The sequence below is a fragment of the Oncorhynchus masou genome, chromosome 11 (genome assembly GCF_036934945.1).
Source record: "Oncorhynchus masou masou isolate Uvic2021 chromosome 11, UVic_Omas_1.1, whole genome shotgun sequence".
In the NCBI taxonomy this organism is placed as follows: Eukaryota; Metazoa; Chordata; class Actinopteri; order Salmoniformes; family Salmonidae; genus Oncorhynchus; species Oncorhynchus masou.
Genome location: NC_088222.1, coordinates 23,547,094 through 23,565,463, shown reverse-complemented (window position 1 = coordinate 23,565,463; position 18,370 = coordinate 23,547,094). Strand labels below are relative to the sequence as shown.

General features: G+C 43.8%; 1 protein-coding gene across 4 annotated transcripts in view; it reads right to left on the bottom strand.

The window, feature by feature from the left end:
* Window positions 1–435: 435 nt before the first annotated feature.
* The window catches only part of LOC135548356 (AP2-associated protein kinase 1-like), a 47,003-nt gene continuing 29,068 nt past the window's right edge, over window positions 436–18,370 (bottom strand). The window contains exons 10-21 of one of the 4 annotated variants that reach the window (XM_064977875.1): window positions 14,664–14,824; window positions 13,685–13,839; window positions 12,378–12,773; window positions 11,768–11,904; window positions 11,262–11,485; window positions 10,974–11,075; window positions 8,562–8,657; window positions 6,509–6,613; window positions 6,161–6,262; window positions 4,630–4,785; window positions 3,678–3,779; window positions 436–3,268 (exon numbers count right to left, since the gene is read on the bottom strand). In XM_064977875.1, the coding sequence (XP_064833947.1) occupies window positions 3,168–3,268; window positions 3,678–3,779; window positions 4,630–4,785; window positions 6,161–6,262; window positions 6,509–6,613; window positions 8,562–8,657; window positions 10,974–11,075; window positions 11,262–11,485; window positions 11,768–11,904; window positions 12,378–12,773; window positions 13,685–13,839; window positions 14,664–14,824 (1,837 nt within the window). In that variant the 3' untranslated portion in view covers window positions 436–3,167. Of the gene's footprint in view, window positions 3,780–4,629; window positions 4,786–6,160; window positions 6,263–6,508; window positions 6,614–8,561; window positions 8,658–10,973; window positions 11,076–11,261; window positions 11,486–11,767; window positions 11,905–12,377; window positions 12,774–13,684; window positions 13,840–14,663; window positions 14,825–18,370 lie in introns of all 4 variants that reach the window. The other 3 variants (XM_064977873.1, XM_064977874.1, XM_064977876.1) reach the window with 3 other exon arrangements.

Below are 18,370 nucleotides of genomic sequence, written 5' to 3'. Positions count from 1 at the left end.
ACATCTTTTCACCTTCTGTAAATTACGTCATTTCATTTTTTCATTCAGAACCTAAAATTAACCTAACTTCAACGTTTCGAAAACACTTTTTTTCAACATCATTTTGCATAATGAGTATGAAATCTACTCAATGTCATCCCCCAAATGTAATTAAACCTCTGTGCATATGTAAATAAGATGATAATAAGTTGTGATTAATTCAAAGTACATGATTTAATTGATTGTACTTGAGTATTTGTATTTATTTGTATTTATTAAGGATCCCCATTAGTAGAAGTGAGTGTCTAAAAGATAACAGCTAGCTAAATGTGTCGCCCCTCTCGATCTGAATCAGTCTGCCAATAAATCACGTTAACCACATGACTACCATGACAGGGTCATATTCTCAGCAATCAACTCCCTTCAGTCACTCAATCAATATAGTCAAAACAAAAGTACATTCACATGTATATGTTTATTCAACATCCCTTTCTTTGTAATTCTTTAGTTATCTCACAAAAATAGAAGGTGCACACAGAAATGACTGCGCTGACGCAGGATTAGGTGTCATATAGACGGACAGAGATCCAGAACATTCAGAGGGATTAGGTGTCATTTAGACGGACAGAGATCCAGAACATTCAGGAGAACAATGGTCATCAGAAACAGCCTTTTCCACTTTTGGCAAAAACAACTGGGCAACATGAAGGATCTCTTTTTCACAACAACACAAGTTGAACTACCTGGAGGGCAAGACCTTTACCAAGAACAACAGCACAGTGGTGTCTACAGGAAGAAGCAAAGATTGCATAGGTCAATAGCCTCATGAGTATTTGCAGATGACTAGACTGTACAGTAGTGGAGGGGATAAGATGTGAACTTCAGCTTGAGATAGATGTGACAACATTGAATTTTAGAATACTGTCAATAGGTGCTGTTGCTTGGCATGCATTGTTTGGAAAACTGCAGTAGAGCAATTATCTGTAATTCCTTGAAATGTATAGTGAGCATTCCTATTTTCATAGGATCTGACGTGTATGTGGTCATAGTGTTGAGTCCTGTGTAGTGCTTCCCCCTCTCTGTCTAATAACCAATATATTCCTTTCCTCTAATTCAGTCAGATCACTGTCTAGTGATCTGTCACGGTCATGCTTCGATATGCATCTTTTTGATAATATAAAATCTGCGTGGAGAAAGCATGGCTTTGTAGAGCACTATTTCAGCAACGACTGTAGTTCTCTGCCTTTGTACAGCGTGATTAAGTATGGTACAGTATAAGACATGGTAAAGCTCCCTGGGTTGCGGTCCCAATGTACAACAAACTACTTTGTTTGCAATAAAACCCTCCTTAGGTCAAGGCAAGTTAATAGACACTACACTTGAAGGAGAAATCCTACCCAACCCTCAACAACAGATCAAAGCTAAGATTGTCACAACTGTATGTTATGATAATGTCACAATAGGAATCTGGGGAGAAATATGGTGGAAAAAACACAGCTGCACAGGAAAAACAAAGTATTCGTCTATAATAGTCATCTTAAGAATTATATTTAAATATATGAATCTTTATTTATAATGATATTAATTTCATACATTCATTCTCTAACACTCTATTCATATTCACATTTATTATTAGCTATATATGAAATAAACTTTTCTATTTATTTTTTTCACAATGTAAGCTATGATGACCGATGAGTAACAGAGGACATACATGTTTTGTAACGTTAACTTTATACACGAGAGGAACCACACATATGATCACTGGATCAGAGTCTGTGGGTATTGCAGATATACATACATTTACACTATGTAGGGCCGATAAATTACTGGAATATAGGATCTATGTAGAAGTAGGAATGGACTTTCTGTGGGAATGCATGTTTGAATAGAATGAAAGGATTGAGTGGGCACAAACAGGCTGAAATGAAAGGGATGATATTGACCGACGGTCTGTACAGTCAGGCTAAGGAGAGGTCAACGAGAGGAAAACAAGCAAATGCTTTAGAAAAGCATCAATGTTGTCAATGTGCAGCTGAGTCCCGAGCCAAGCTGGTGTTTTTAAATCTTAGCTTCTTCCTTTGGGAATGTTAGCTCCATATTTATGTTAATGTAGGCTTTAAAAAGTCTTAAAATATGTTGGTGCTAACTTGTAACTTTTTTGAATAACTTCCTAGCTCATTTTGACCATAGACAGGTAACATGCCTGGTGACTCTTACAGTGCTCTGCTAATGGCAGCTGGGAGGATGCGTCCACAGGGAGGCTCAATCTCTGGACCAGCTGGTGGAGTAATCAGTCCTTTTTGATCAAAATCTGTCATTTTAGATATTGACATCTATCCCATCATGCCGGTTATGATACCTCAGGCTAAGGGTTAAAACACAATCCCTGAAAACTCAGCCACTGGAATGTGGGAAACTAAATTGGCAGACAGACAACCATTTTTTCAACGTTCTACAGTACAACTCAAGATGTTTAGAAGAAATCAATGTTGTGACATTGTTGTTACCGAATGTGCGCAAATAATAATCCAAGTGAAATATAAATATAACCCTGGAGAAAGGCAGGAGACAAAACATCTACTTGTCCACCATAACAACATCTACTAACAACAAGAGTGGAATTATCTGGTTGCTTACAGGACAAGGCTGACCAGAGAGATAGCAGTGAAACATGTTGAAACATTTGACCCTGGTCTACAGAAAGAAGAACTCTTGGATCAAGTTAGAGTGACAAATACAAAAGCTAGAAAAAGTTAGTGTGTCGCGAAAGCAAAAGTTATTATTGTTAGGGTGCCATGAACGCAAAAGCGAGAAGCAGTGTGCCATGAACTTGTTTGCCATGATGATCGCAGAAGGCAACAGAACATAGGCCTAAATGCTGTGAGAGCATGAAATGAGGGGGCAGAGGGGGGAAAGAAGAAAAGTGGTGGACATGACGGGAATCAATATCAGAGGCATGATGGGACAAACACAGACAGGACAATGATTATGGTTCTAGAACTCTATCGCCCAGTGCGTTCGGAATGATAGCAGGAGTTCCCATGGAACAAGCGTTGGTGATAAATGGTGTAGGGGTGTAACGACTAATGGTGGGGTCTATTTTCCTCTCCAGCATCAATACTTCTACCTCGTCTCTCCATCCCCCCACTCCCCCTCTCTTTAGTGTCCCGGCTCCCCACCGGCCTCTACAGGTCGATGAGCTGGTCCACCATGAGCAGGGAGCGGGCCAGGCTGGGAAGGCTGGACTCAGAGCTGCCACTGTTACTTCGAGAGTGGCCTCCTGAAACTGTCCGGACAGAGAGTAGGGCGGTAGGGAGGTGGGCCAAGGCGAAGCAGGGGGGACAGGGGGGAAAAGCAAGGGAGGTAAGTAAGAAAGAACAGATGCCAGGGAAAAGAGGGAGAGAAGATAAGGTTACAGAAGACAGAGAAAGACAGGAAGAGGAATTTCTCTCCAGATACAATCTAAGAGTGTTAAGGAATAACTACACAGAGGATGCAAGGATGGCTACTCAGATGAATCTACAAGGGGAAGAGGGAGCAGGGTTTAATACACTACTGAGGACATTGACCGGAATCAAATCCCAGAGTTCCTCTGACCCTGGTTGAGGTATGAATGGCAATCTTAGTGGGACAGGACAGAGACTCCCTGCCTGTCCCTGCCTCTGGTCTGAAGGCTGGAAGCCCACTGGGCTTACCTTGGAAGGAGGCCATGACAGGGATGGGGTCAAACTCATCCTCGTTGCCCGTCTCTGCAATGGGTGGAGGCTCAAAGCCTGGGATCAGGAGATCAGCAGAGTCTGCAGAAGATGGAGCCGAGAAAGGAGGAAGGGGAGGTTAAGGTGATTGGGAGAAGCATTGAGTAAAGCAAGCAGCACAACCAAGAGTATAAAGGAAGAATAAGAAATGTCAGAAAGGGAGAGAGATAAAGGAGGAAGCAGATAAGGTGAGTTACAGAGCAGTGTGCCACACAACTACAGAGTGTTAGAGTTAAACTGCAAGTCAGTAGCCTGCTAGTGTAGTTGTCTCTCTTCACAGGGAGAAGAGCTAGCTTCCTAACAGGGAGAAGAGCTAGCTTCCTAACAGGGAGTAGAGCTAGCTTCCTAACAGGGAGAAGAGCTAGCTTCCTAACAGGGAGAAGAGCTAGCTTCCTAACAGAGAGAAGAGCTAACTTCCTAACAGGGAGAAGAGCTAACTTCCTAACAGGGAGAAAAGCTAGCTTCCTAACAGGGAGAAGAGCTAGCTTCCTAACAGGGAGAAGAGCTAGCTTCCTAACAGGGAGAAGAGCTAACTTCCTAACAGGGAGAAGAGCTAACTTCCTAACAGGGAGAACAGCTAGCTTCCTAACAGGGAGAACAGCTAGCTTCCTAACAGGGAGAAGAGCTAGCTTCCTAACAGGGAGAACAGCTAGCTTCCTAACAGGGAGAACAGCTAGCTTCCTAACAGGGAGAACAGCTAGCTTCCTAACAGGGAGAACAGCTAGCTTCCTAACAGGGAGAACAGCTAGCTTCCTAACAGGGAGAACCAAACCATTTGTTCCTACGGTACACATCAAGTATAAGTGGCAGCACTTCTGCCTCTCCAATTGTGGGACTAAGTGGTCCCGTTTGGGCTTGTTGTGGACGTGTGATTTTGGAAACAGAGCCTTACCTGACAGAAACTGGGTGGACCCCCCAGATGCCAGGTCAAACTCTTCCAGAACAGACCTAAAGCCAGCAGAAGCGGGAGCAGAGGAGAGAGAGGAGGCTCCAGAAGGGGGAGAGATGAGAGAGCAACCCAGCAGAGAGTCCTCCCCAAGCAGGGGATCTGTGGGAGGGCAGAGGAGCGGGAGGGGGGGTGAGGGTTAGACTGGAATGTTTAGTTCAGGATATCTCCATTATATGGCCAAAATATATTACTGTATCATGTATAATATAATGGGGCGGCAGGGTAGCCTAGTGGTTAGAGCGTTTGACTAATAACCGAAAGCTTGCGAGTTCATATCCCCGAGCTGACAAGGTCCAAACCTGTCGTTCTGCCCCTGAACAGGCAGTTAACCCACTGTTCCTAGGCCGTCATTGAAAAGAGGCACTAAACATCAAAGTATCCAACCGTAAGTCAGGGTATGGGGAGGTTTCCTTTGAAACCATAAAGAAATGAGGTAACTATCTGCATCAGCTTTTTCAGTACTTTCAGTATTCTTTTGGTGTTTCACAAACACTAATATATGAAGTCCAGCATTAAAAAAATGACTTAGTTTCAACTTCCTTTTATCAATTCCAAAACTGTTATTATTCGGTAGATCTACTTGAACGTTTGATTAGTTACTTTCAGTGATCATGTCTTATTGTTTTACATTGCTTTGTGTTTTTGATTATTAGCCATTTTAAACCACTTTCGCAGGCATTGTTGAGCACAGTGCTCAATCTACTAGCAGTAGCCTAAGTGGAGGTTGATCTGCACGCAATGGGCCTCAATGGGCTTGGCAACAGTAACAAGACGTGATGTGTAACAAAAACATTTTGGGGGGGAGAATGTTTCTTTGGGACCATCAAGCAACATCCTGACAACTGATACACAGGAATGTTCTTGCAAAGTTCTCATGAAACGTGTTAGAACATGAATATTGTATATTCTGAAAACATGGCAACCACGTTCTGCGTATTTGATGTGATGTTGATGGAATATTCTCCTAACCCTGAGAAAACTGGACACAAATGTTCTTGCAACGTTCCATAAAATGAATCTAGAACGTTGTAAAATATTCTGAGAACATTGTAACCACATTCTAGACATTAAGGGAATGTTCTCCTAACTTTCACACCAAAATATGTTAAAGAGGTTGTCAGAAGGTTTATGCTAACATAGATAGACTGTTCCCCTAACGGAAAACTGGACACATATTAGGGGAACATTACGGGTAACATTACATTCAATCTCCCTAGAACTGTTAGCTGGGGAGACAGACACTCAAAATATCAATCAGACAGTCTCATTGTACTCAATGGGCTGGCTCCACTCCGTCCTCTGAAAACCTTATAGAATGATCAAAGACCAGTGTCGAGGCAGGTGGTATTATCAGTAATAACAGAAACCAAAACATTTTGGTTTCGTCAGATCTAAATAATCTTCTTCCACTATTGCATTCAATTCTGGAAGCATCTAGATTGTGTGTCGCATTGCCTGTGAGACAGAAACTAACCATGAAGCAGTGTAGAATCTGTCTCAGACTGGGACACAGGAGCCTCCAGACCAGGGATCAGAGAGTCCAGACTCAAAAGAGAGTTCTCTGCTGGACCCACTACTGTACATGTAGAGAGAGGGAGGAAGAGAAAGACGAGGAGAGGGGGAAGCAGAGAGAGGGAAATGGGGAGGAAGAGAACGAGAAATGGAAGCAGAGAGAGGGAGAGAGGAAGAAAGGGTGCACTGAGGGCAGACAGAGGATATTGCAATGGAGCATTCCACTGTAAAACATTTACATTGGGAAAAACAAATGTAACAAAGTGTGTACAGCAATGAAATCTCCAGGAGTGAAAGTATTTTACCATACCATTAACAGCCTCCACCACCGTTCTGCCAAAGGGATCAGCCATGGACAGGAGGTCAGGGAGCAGGTGGTGTGTATCTGGGGACTTCAGTCCCTCAATAAGCTTCTCTAAAGGCCCAGAGAGAAATGAAGAGCGAGGAAGAGTAAATGGAAAGGGAGAGAACAGTAAGAAAAAGTGAGTGGCAGCAACACTCTAGCTAGCAGATACTGCATTTGACATGGTCAAGCAATTAAGGAGTTTGTGAGGATGGAGAAAAGGGGTGAAGAAAGGAAGAGAGAGAAGAGGAGAAGGTGAAGGACAAATAATAAATAGGACTGAAGGCAAGGGAACTAGGCAACAGGGAATGTGAGAGGATGGGTGTTCAATGCGGGAAAAAGATGGTACAGCTGAGCCTCCAGCACATAACGTGATGCAAGGACAGAGACCACAATATCATATACATTTTCATAAATATAGGCCTATATAGATAAGCGAATGCACATTATTTGGAACTAATATGCACTGGATGGACTCAGCAGCACGTCCTCCAAGCCCTGTGTCTATTACTTTCAGAGAATGTACAGAACGTCCTTATTAATCGCTTACATATAGGCCTATACAGATAAGCTGTTGTACTACAACTATAACCACTCAACCCACTCATGTCGTTAAGGCCCGTTTCCTAGTTCATGGGGAGCAAACATTAAACATAGCTGATTCATTTATATTTACTGGCCAACAGTGTATCCTAGTTCCAAGTAACCTGAAATGGCTGAAAGGTAATGTTTGTTTATCAAGTGCAGCTTTCCAGTCACAAGTGATTGACAGCCCCCATGGAGATAACCTGCCATGGTATTTACATTATCACCATTGATATTATTTTCATCAATAGGAGCCTTAAGGAACTGGAACGGTATTCAATTGTTTCATGAAGCTATTGACCTTTACATTAGCTTTCAAGGGTTTTGTAATCAATGATATAAGAAATGCAACTAAAACCATAGATTTTTTTTTACATACCAGTAGCTTAAACAAAACAGAGATGGAGGGAATGAGAAAATTGGGAAATGAAAGAGGTTGGGGATAAATTCATGAATTACAGAGACAAAGATAATAACAGAATGGCTGAAGAATGACATTAAGACAAAGAATCTGAGAGACACATTAGAATATAGCTAAATAAAGAAAAGAATAGCACCCTACAGATGAATGAACGGTTCACCTCAAGCAGAGAAACTGTTTGCAGTGGAACCGTTCTCTTTGAAGAAAAGTTATAAAAAAAACAACAAGGTCAACTTTCCATCACATTCCAACAAGCCAGTTAACAAGCGATGAGAATATCTTGCATACATCGAGATGTTTGTTCACACAGCCACCAAACCCTCAACGTTATTTTCACACCAGATGCATAACACAGTTACACAGAGAGAGCTGTCTAGTAGCTACATCCACTATCTGGGGTTCCCCCTAAAGACCACTCTACACACCAGGTCATCTCCCAACACAACACATGCACACATCTGCTCTTTTCCTGCCTCTCCACTCTGTACTTACAGTTAAGTCATGGACCAAGGCACAGCACAAGTCCACTCTAGCCCCTTTAACTTGGGAAAGAGAGCACTGTACATCACTGCTAGCAACATGATTACCAGTACTTTCATTCTTAGAGCAATATCCCACATGTTACAACATGAAGTACTGCATTATTTTGAGCTCCATTTTTGACTTAATTAAAAGAAGATTAGGCTTGGAATGGTTTTTGACAACCACTTACTAAAACAGCAAAACGTTGCCATGACCACTAAGGAACAGTAATTGTGTGTGGATTCCAAGGGTGCATTTGTTTTTCAGCCTGATGTTTACTGGCACCTGTCAAAAACAACAGGCATGACATGTTTTCGTAAATGCATCAGTTATTCTGCACTCTGGCACTCTCAAACGTGAGTGCTCTGAACTCGGAGTAGATTTCCAGAGTGGATTTACGAATGCAGCATCTCAGTATGTCGTGTTGATGCTCTATGTGGGGTAAGTGATTTGAAGTGTACTTTTAGAAATAAAAAAGAGACACAACCTTACCTGGAGTGTCTGAGAGTGCTAGGGTGCTGAAAGGGACCGGAACAGTCAACAAAGACTCTCCTGTATCCAGTCCAAGGATGTCTTCAGATTGCTCTACTGGTGCAGCAGAGAAAAGACAACAAAACAGACATACACTAATGAACACTGCAGAGATACACAAAGCATGGCATGTTGTCCATCTGCGTCTGATAAGTAGAGATGATTGGGCATGGATAGTTCAAGGCAAAGACACAGTGTTTTCTTGGCCAGTTATTCAGTGAAGACATCCCATTAAATGGCTAGCTAGCTAAGGATTTTGAGCACACAGAGTTAATAAAAGCTTTCAGAAAGGGATTTCTGCTGAGCTTAGAGTTCAGATTGCTACTGATGAGGTCACAGAGGACCATTCACTCAGCAGGAAAAAATTGGCACTTTTATGAACTTCTCCTGTCCTCCAAGAGTTGCTGAACTTTCTCTTAATCTCAGTAGCTCCTCAGTTCCTGCACCTTGGTTGGAGAGTGGAGGAGTAACAGAGTTCCCTTCCTTTAAGTCCATAGTATCAAATGTAGAATAGTGATTTATAGGATTTCTATGGGTGTGTCACTGGAGATGATTGTAATGGAGAATGGAGGATCTGAATGCTAAAGGAAGAACAAAGGAAGGGGAGCTATGGGAATATCTGAGAGATACAGCGTATTCGGAAAATATTCAGACACTTTGACTTTTTGTTACATGACAGTCTTACTCTAAAATTGATTCATTTTTTCCCCCTCATTAAACTACACACAATAGCCCACCTAACATTTTTTTTTGTATATACAGTAAAAAAAACAGAAATAGATTATTTACATCAATAAGTATTCAGAGCCTTTGCTATGAGACTCTAAAATTAATCTCAGGGGCATCCTGTTTCTATTGATCATCCTTGAGATGTTTCTACAACTTCATTGAAGTTGACCTGGGGACAATTCAATTGATTGGACATGATTTGGAAAGGCACACACCTGGAGTGCCAGTAGTCGATGAGGAAATAAAAAAGTGTGTGAAGCTACAGTCAGAAGTTTACATACAACTTAGCCAAATACATTTAAACTCAGTTTTTCACAACTCCTGACATTTAATCCTAGTAAAAATTCCCTGTCTTAGGTCAGTTAGGATGACCACTTTATTTTAAGGATGTGAAATGTCAGAATAATAGTAGCAAGAATGATTTATTTGGGCTTATATTTCTTTCATCACATTCCCAGTGGGTCAGAAGTTTACATACACTCAATTAGTATTTGGTAGCATTGCGTTTAAATTGTTTAACTTGGGTCAAACTTTCGGGTAGCCTTCCACAAGCTTCCCACAATAAGTTGGGTGAATTTTGGCCCATTCCTCCTGACAGAGCTGGTGTAACTCGCACACGCTTTTTCAGTTCTGCCCACACATTTTCTATAGGATTGAGGTCAGGGCTTTGTGATGGCCACTCCAATACCTTGACTTTGATGTCCTTAAGCCATTTTGCCACAACTTTGGAAGTATGCTTGGGGTCATTGTCCATTTGGAAGACCCATTTGCGACCAAGCTTTAACTTCCTGACTGATATCTTGAGATGTTGCTTCAATATATCCACCTAATTTTCCTGCCTCATGAAGCCATCTATTTTGTGAAGTGCACCAGTCCCTCCTGCAGCAAATCACCCCCACACCATGATGTTGCCACCCCAGTGCTTCACGATTGGGATTTTGTTCTTCAGCTTGCAAGCCCCCCCCCCTCCTTCCTCCAAACATAACGATGGTCATAATGGCGAAACAGTTCTATTTTTGTTTCATCAGACCAGAGGACATTTCTCAAAAAGTACGATCTTTGTCCCCGTGTGCAGACGCAAACCGTAGTCTGGCTTTTTTATGGCGGTTTTGGAGCAGTGGCTTCTTCCTTGCTGAGTGGGCTTTCAAGTTATGTTGATATAGGACTCGTTTTACTGTGGATATAGATACTTTCGTACCCGTTTCCTCCAGCATCTTCACAAGGTCCTTTGGTGTTGTTCTGGGATTGATTTGCACTTTTCGCACCAAAGTACGTTCATCTCTAGGAGACAGAACGCGTCTCCTTCCTGAGTGGTATGACGGCTGTGTGGTCTGCAAAAACTATCAAGCCATCGACTTTAATACATTTATTGGCTGTAACATAACAAAATGTGGAAAAGGTTGAGGGGTCTGAATACTTTCCGAATGCACTGTATACTGTAGGAAGATTAATATAATAGTAATATATGCCATTTTGCAGACGCTTCAATCCAAAGTGACTTAGTCGCGCATGCATACATTTTAGGTATGGGTGACCCCAGTGGGAATTGAACCCACAACCCTTGGCGTTGCAAGCACCAGTCTCTACTGACTGAGCCAGAGAGGACTGAACCACTATGAGTGATGGAGATGAGAAGGGTCTCACCAGCAGGTTGAGGGGTTGTTTCCCCAGGGGAAGAGACCTCCAGCAGGCCAGGTATCAGTTCCTCTGTGGGGGCCGTCTCCACCTCTGCTTCTGCAGCCACGTCTAATAGCGATAAGGTCAAAGTGAATGACACAGCTTTATCTGATTGGAAATACGATTACAGCAGAGGACATGTTAGAAATTAGGTCTACAGGTGTATTTTTAGCACCTCTCTCTTTACCTATCTGAAAACACACGGTATTCCGTTGTGTGTGCAACACACACACACACACACACAAACAGCCTCACCATCAGCCTGTTCATCAACCAGGTCTTTGTTAATCAGTTGCTCTGCACTGAGATTGGAGAAGTCATCATCACCAAAAGGGTTCCAGGCGGGCTGCGTGGGGGAACCGGTGGCAGGGCCAGGGGTAGGGGAATGGGCAAAGGCAGCAAAGTTGCCGTCTTGTGCTGGTTCACACACACTCTGCTGAAGGGACCGGGTGGAATTGGATGGAGATGTACCGACAGATCTGGAAAAACACACAAATGCCGGAAGAGGTCAACTTGTTGTTACACACTGAAGCAGTGATGCCAAAACGTTGGTGGTTTACCCAATGAAATACTAGGAGTTATATAGAGTGTGTGACTCTATTTATTTTTATAGTTTACAGTTTATTCGTTGTTAGTCAGCACCTCTACACAAAATCATTTTCAGTGGGTGTGCGCCAGCTCATGCTTTTTATTACACATTGAAAACTAGACATATTTAACTTAGGATGATATTTCTGGTGATGATGTCATGCATATCTTACATTAACTGGTTGAGGTCATCCTCTGCTGTGGCCTCTTGCAGTAGTAGGCTGAAGTCACTTCCAGGTAGCCCACCGACTGCATTCTGTGTAACGTTACTCGGGGTGCACTCTGCTGTCTTTGGAGAGTGGTGCGGAGTCTTGGACAGAGGGATGGAGAAAGAGAGAGGAAATATAAGAAAAAATATAATATAAACAATACAGATCACACAGTCTAACTGAAGGGAGAAGAATTAAACAGAGGACGACTCATGAAAAATAACAAATCCCAATAACACTCACTAATGATTAACTTTCAATGCCCAATACATACAACACTAAAGAAAATGAGGCAAACAAAGTAAAATGAAGTGAAAAACAGACAGGGAAAAGGCTATCACACAGAAATAAGGGTCATTCAAACATTCACAATGTTGCAGAGTTTTTCAAGTTACTGAGAGAACAACACAAACGAGCAAAACTGAAAGACAGCAAAATGATGAGGGATGATGGCATTGGCATGACGATAGATGGCTGGGTGGAACAATGGATGGCCTGATGTCATTTTGAAGCAGGCTTTGAGTGTGTCTGACAGCTCAGGGAGCAGACGCGGTGCAGGCTGCAGGTATGTTACCGTCTCAGTCTCAGCTGTGTTGTGACTGGTCTCGGCTGGAGTGGACTGGGTCTTGACAGGTGGATGCTGGGCCGCTTCTCTCTGAGCTACTGGTTGCTGGGCAACTGGTTGTTGAGGAACTGGTTGCTGCCGAGCTGTAGGCTGCTGTGCAGATGAAGGGTGGGCTGAAGTAGGCTGAGCAGATGGTTGCTGCTGGGCCTGGCTCTGGCTGGCCTGCTTACGACGTGCTGGGGCTTTGGGTGGGGCTGGGCTGGACGGAGCCTGGGCCTTCTGAGGGGAAGGACTGGCCGTCGGGGGAGGCAAGGCCTGTTGAGGGGTGCTCGGGGCCTCCACCATGGTCTGAACAGGTGGGACTCCTCCCACTGCTGCGATAGGCTGCTGCTGCAACTGTCCTGGCTACCACACAAAGACGTAGGAAGGCACACAGTGTCAAAAAACCGAGACAACGAAAACAAAGCTGCTTCACACACAGACAACACAGTGTGCCACTAAGAACGCATGTGGCTGTTATCATGGGTTCACCTGCATAACACTTTTTCACACAGAATTATATACCGGTATACCGTAAAACTGTCTTACCTACCTAAAAACCAAGGACCAATTGTTGCAATAGGAGGAAACTGTAAAAAATGTAATCCCAGGAAAATATAATGGGGTGCAATTGTGTGGTAATGTTTTTTTCCATCCAATTTCCTCCCTAATGCACATTTCTTCTCTGTTTGGTCAAGAGTTTCCTGCACTTCAATGACCTACTTATCTAAGCTTGTTCCATGATGACAGTCTATACAAAGGTTGGCTGAACAATAACCCAACCCTGAGGCAGCAGCTTGTCACACAGATGGCACTTTACAAATTGCATAAGTGGCTTTGTCACTAAGCAACAAAATCCTATGAAATAAATTAGCTATATTTCTTTGAAATTAATTTTACCAGACCCGTTAGAGGGTAAAGAGGAACATTTTCTTTAGAATTATTTTTTTGTTGTTGCTAATAACCATACTTATATTAACCCACTTAAATCTTTTTTTTAAACTTGCAGGATTTTGTACTGTAATTGATTAGATACATTAAACGCTTCCAGATGCTCAGAAGATACGTCATCCACCCCCACCTAGTGATGGCAGTTATTTTTGCAGCAGAAACCTAGATCAGCACTCCTATTCTGATACGCATGATACAAACAGCCCCTGGTCTCCCATCCAAGGATCGACCAGACCCAACCCTGCTTAGCTTCAGAGAGAAGCCAGCAGTGGGATGCAGGATAGTATGGCTGTGGGTTTGGGTGTTAGCTGGCTGCCTGAGTTTACCTGCTTCTGCTGAGCACCAGCCTGGGGCTTTCCACCCAGCTGGGGTGTTGCCTCACTGGGAGGGTTATGTGATTGGCCGGTCGCTGGCTGAAGTGCCTTCTTTGCCTTCTGTGATTGTAGGGCTGCTGCTTGCTGGGCAAGGTTTAAGTTCACTCCTGCAAGGAATACAGAATATAGTTATTATACAAGCCATGAAACTAAGAAAATATATTGCATGCCATATACATCACTGGCAAGACCTCATTAGATGAAACTGTTGAGAGACTTTCTAAACATACCAGCCATTTGTTTCTAAAGATAGTAATATTTAGTCTAACATTATATGGCTAAGATCTAATTTGTGAAATAATTCAACCAAATTTGGCTGGTATGTTCTGAACAGTTTGCACCCAAAGAGGCATGTCTTTGAGTTACTGAAAAAGAGGGCAAAACAACTGTTTTAGGTCAGTGCAGGTCCAGCTCGATGTTAACTAGCTAGCTTATTTGGGTACATGCCCACTTAGGCATACATTTATTTATCATGGCTAGTGCCCACTGTTCGCCATCTTAATTTACTTCCATTTTCTTTAACTTAGCGACTGACATTAGGGTAGAAAATCTACCTCAGTCACTTCTGTTTATCTCTTGAGTAGCTACAGTGCCTTCTGAAAGTATTCACACACTGATTTTTCCCAAATTTTATTGTGTTACAGCCTGAGTTTAAAATTGATTAATTTACAAATATTTTTTCACTGACCTACACAATACGCCATAATGTCAGTGGAAATACATTATTTATTTTTATTAATAAAAATGAAAAGCTGATATGTCTTGAGTCAATAAGTATTCAACCTCTTTGTTAAGGCAAGCCTAAATAAGTTCAGGAGTACAAAGTGTTATGTTTGGGACAAATCTAATACAACACATTACTGAGTACCACTCTCCATATTTTCAAGCATAGTAGTTGCAGTAAATAGGCAGAGTGAGGGTGGGTACATACCAACAGGAAGGGCCCCCCCGGCAGGTAGGATGGCCCGTTTGCGAGGGGTGAGGGCAGCCGGCTGGATGGGTAGGATTCCAGCGCTGGGCTGGGCATGGCCCGCTTTGGGCCTCTGCCGGGGCGTGATGGAGGTCTCAGTGGTGGGGATGGGGTCTGTCAGTCTGGGGGAAAAAAGGTGAGAGTTGGTGAGACTTGTAGATAACCTGTAGCCAGTGGGTTTGGCAACGAGTATGAAGAGAGGGCCAACCAACGAGAGCGTACAGGTCGCAATGGTGGGTAGTGTATGGGGCTTTGGTGATAAAAACGGATGGCACTGTGATAGACTGCATCTAGTTTGTTGAGTAGAGTGTTGGAGGCTATTTTATAGATGACATCACCAAAGTCGAGGATCGGTAGGATGGTCAGTTTTACGAGGGTATGTTTGGCAGCATGAGTCAAGGATGCTTTTTTGCGATATAGGAAGCCAATTCTAGATTTAATTGTGGATTGGAGATGCTTAATGTGAGTCTGGAAGGAGAGTTTACAGTCTAACCAGACACCTAGGTATTTGTAGTTGTCCACGTATTCTAAGTCAGAGCCGTCCAGAGTAGTGATGCTGGACGGGCGAGCAGGTGCGGGCAGTGATTGGTTGAATAGCATGCATTTAGTTTTACTTGCATTTAAGAGCAGTTGGAGGCCACGGAAGGAGAGTTGTATGGCATTGAAGCTCGTCTGGAGGTTAGTTAACACAGAGTCCAAAGAGAGGCCAGAAGTATACAGAATGGTGTTGTCTGCGTTTGAGGTGTACCGGAGAATCACCAGCAGCAAGAGCAACATCATCGATGTATACAGAGAAGAGAGTCGGCCCGAGGATTGAACCCTGTGGCACCCCCATAGAGACTGCCAGAGGTCCGGACAACAGGCCCTCCGATTTGACACAGTGAACTCAGAGAAGTAGTTGGTAAACCAGGCGAGGCAATCATTTGAGAAACCAAGGCTGTCGAGTCTGCCAATAATAATGTGGTGACTGACAGTCGAAAGCCTTGGCCAGGTCGATGAATACGGCTGCACAGTAATGTCTCTTATCGATGGCAGTTATGATGTTGTTTAGGACCTTGAGCGTGGCTGAGATGCACCCATGACCAGCTCTGAAACCAGATTGCATAGCGGAGAAGGTACGGTGGGATTCGAAATGGTCGGTGATCTGTTTCTGAACTTGGCTTTCGAAGACCTTAGAAAGACAGGGTAGGATAGATATAGGTCTGTAGCAGTTTGGGTCTAGAGTGTCACCCCTTTGAAGAGGGGGATGACCGCGGCAGCTATCCAATCTTTGGGAATCTCAGACGATACAGAAGAGAGGTTGAACAGGCTAGTAATAGGGGTGGCAACAATTTCGGCAGATAATTTTAGAAAGAGAGGGTCCAGATTGTCTAGCCCGGCTGATTTGTAGTCGTTCAGATTTTGCAGCTCTTTCAGAACATCAGCTATCTGGATTTGGGTAAAGGAGACATGGTGGGGCCTTTGGCGGGTTGCTGTGGAGGGTGCCGAGCAGTTCACCGGGGTAGGGGTAGCCAGGTGGAAAGCATGGCCAGCCGTAGAGAAATGCTTATTGAAATTCTCCATTATAGTGGATTTATCAGTGGTGACAGTGTTTCCTAGCCTCAGAGCAGTGGGCAGCTGGGAGGAGGTGCTCTTATTCTTCATGGACTTTACAGTGTCCCAAAACTTTTTTGAGTTAGTACTACAGGATGCAAATTTCTGTTTGAAAAAGCTAGCCTTAGCTTTCCGAACTGCTTGTGTATATTTGTTCCTAACTTCCCTGAAAAGTTGCATATTACGAGGGCTATTCGATGCTAATGCAGAACGCCACAGGATGTTTTTGTGCTGGTCAAGGGCAGACAGGTCTGGAGTGAACCAAGGACAAAATCTATTCCTAGTTCTAAATGTTTTGAATGGGGCATGCTTATTTAAGATGGTGAGGAAGGCACTTTTAAAGAATATCCAGGCATCATCTACTGACGGGATGAGGTCAATGTCATTCCAGGATACCCCAGCCAGGTCAATTAGAAAGGCCTGCACGCAAAAGTGTTTTAGGGAGCATTTGACAGTGATGAGGGGTGGTCGTTTGGTCGCAGTCCCATTACGGATGCAGGCAATGAGGCAGTGATCGCTGAGATCTTGATTGAAAACAGCAGAGGTGTATTTGGAGGGCGAGTTAGTTAGGATAACATCTATGAGGGTGCCCGTGTTTACGTATTTGTAGTTGCACCTGGTAGGTTCATTGATAATTTATGTGAGATTAAGGGCATCAAACTTGGATTGTAGGATGGCCGGGGTGTTAAGCATGTCCCAGTTTAGGTGACCTAGTAGCACGAGCTCAGAAGATAGATGGGGGGTGATCAATTCACATATGGTATCGAGGGCACAGCTGGGGGCAGAGGGAGGTCTATAGCAAGCGGCAACAGTGAGAGACTTGTTTCTGGAAAGGTGAATTTTTAGAAGTAGAAGCTTGACTTGTTTGGGTACAGACTTGGATAGTAATACAGAACTCTGCAGGTTATCTTTGCAGTAGATTGCAACACCACCCCTTTTGGAGGTTCTATCTTGGCGGAAAATGTTGTAGTTAGCGATGGAGATTTCAAGGTTTTTGGTGGTTTTCCTAAGCCAGGATTCAGACACAACTAAGATATCCGGGTTGGCAGAGTGTGCTAAAGCAGTGAGTAAAACAAACTTAGGGAGTAGGCTTCTAATGTTAACATGCATGAAACCAAGGCTTTTACGGTTACAGAAGTCAACAAATGAGAGCACCTGGGGAGTGGAGCTAGGCACTGCAGGACCTGGATTAACCTCTACATCACCAGAGGAATAGAGGAGAAGTAGGATAAGGGTACGGCTAAATGCTATACGAACTGGCCGTCTAGTACGTTCGTCACAGAGAGTAAAAGGCTCAGGTTTCTGGGCACGATATCATAGATTCAAGGCATAGTGTACAGATAAAGGTATGGTAGGATGTGAGTACATTGGAGGTAAAACTAGGCATTGAGAAATGATGAGAGAGATATGGTCTCTAGAGACGTTTAAACCAGGTGATGTCATTGCATATATAAGAGGTGTGACAACATGGTTGGCTAAGGCATATTGAGCAGGGCTAGAGGCTCTACAGTGAAATAAGACAGTAATCACTAACCAGGACAGTAATGGACGAGGAATATTGATATTAGAGAGAGGCATGCGTAGCCAAGTGAACATATGGGTCCAGTGAATGGTTGGGCTGACTGGGAACACGGCGATTCAGACAGTTGGTAGGCCGAGGCTAAACAAGCTAGCAGTTAGCAGACCAGGGCTGGCAAGCTAGCAGTTAGCAGACCGGGCTGGCAAGCTAGCAGTTAGCAGGGGCTAGCAGTTAGCAGACCGGGGCAGGCAAGCTAGCAGTTAGTAGACCGGGGACATCGCGATGGGGGTAAGTCTGTTTTTGCCTCGTCGTGCGGTGACGTCGATAGACCAGTCGTGGAGTTAGTAGGGTTCCAGGTAGCTCTAGGTAGCTAGCAGGCCCAGCAGGTTAGCAGAATGGGCCTTCAGCAGGCGTCGCGCCCGAGGGGCCTGTTGGAATCCTCGGGCAGATTACGTCGGTATTCCAGTCGTAGAGGATCGGCGGGGTTCCGTGCCCCGTACCGGCAGTAGAAGAGGTCCGGATATTGTAGCCCAGGAGTGAGCTGGGGGATGGGTCT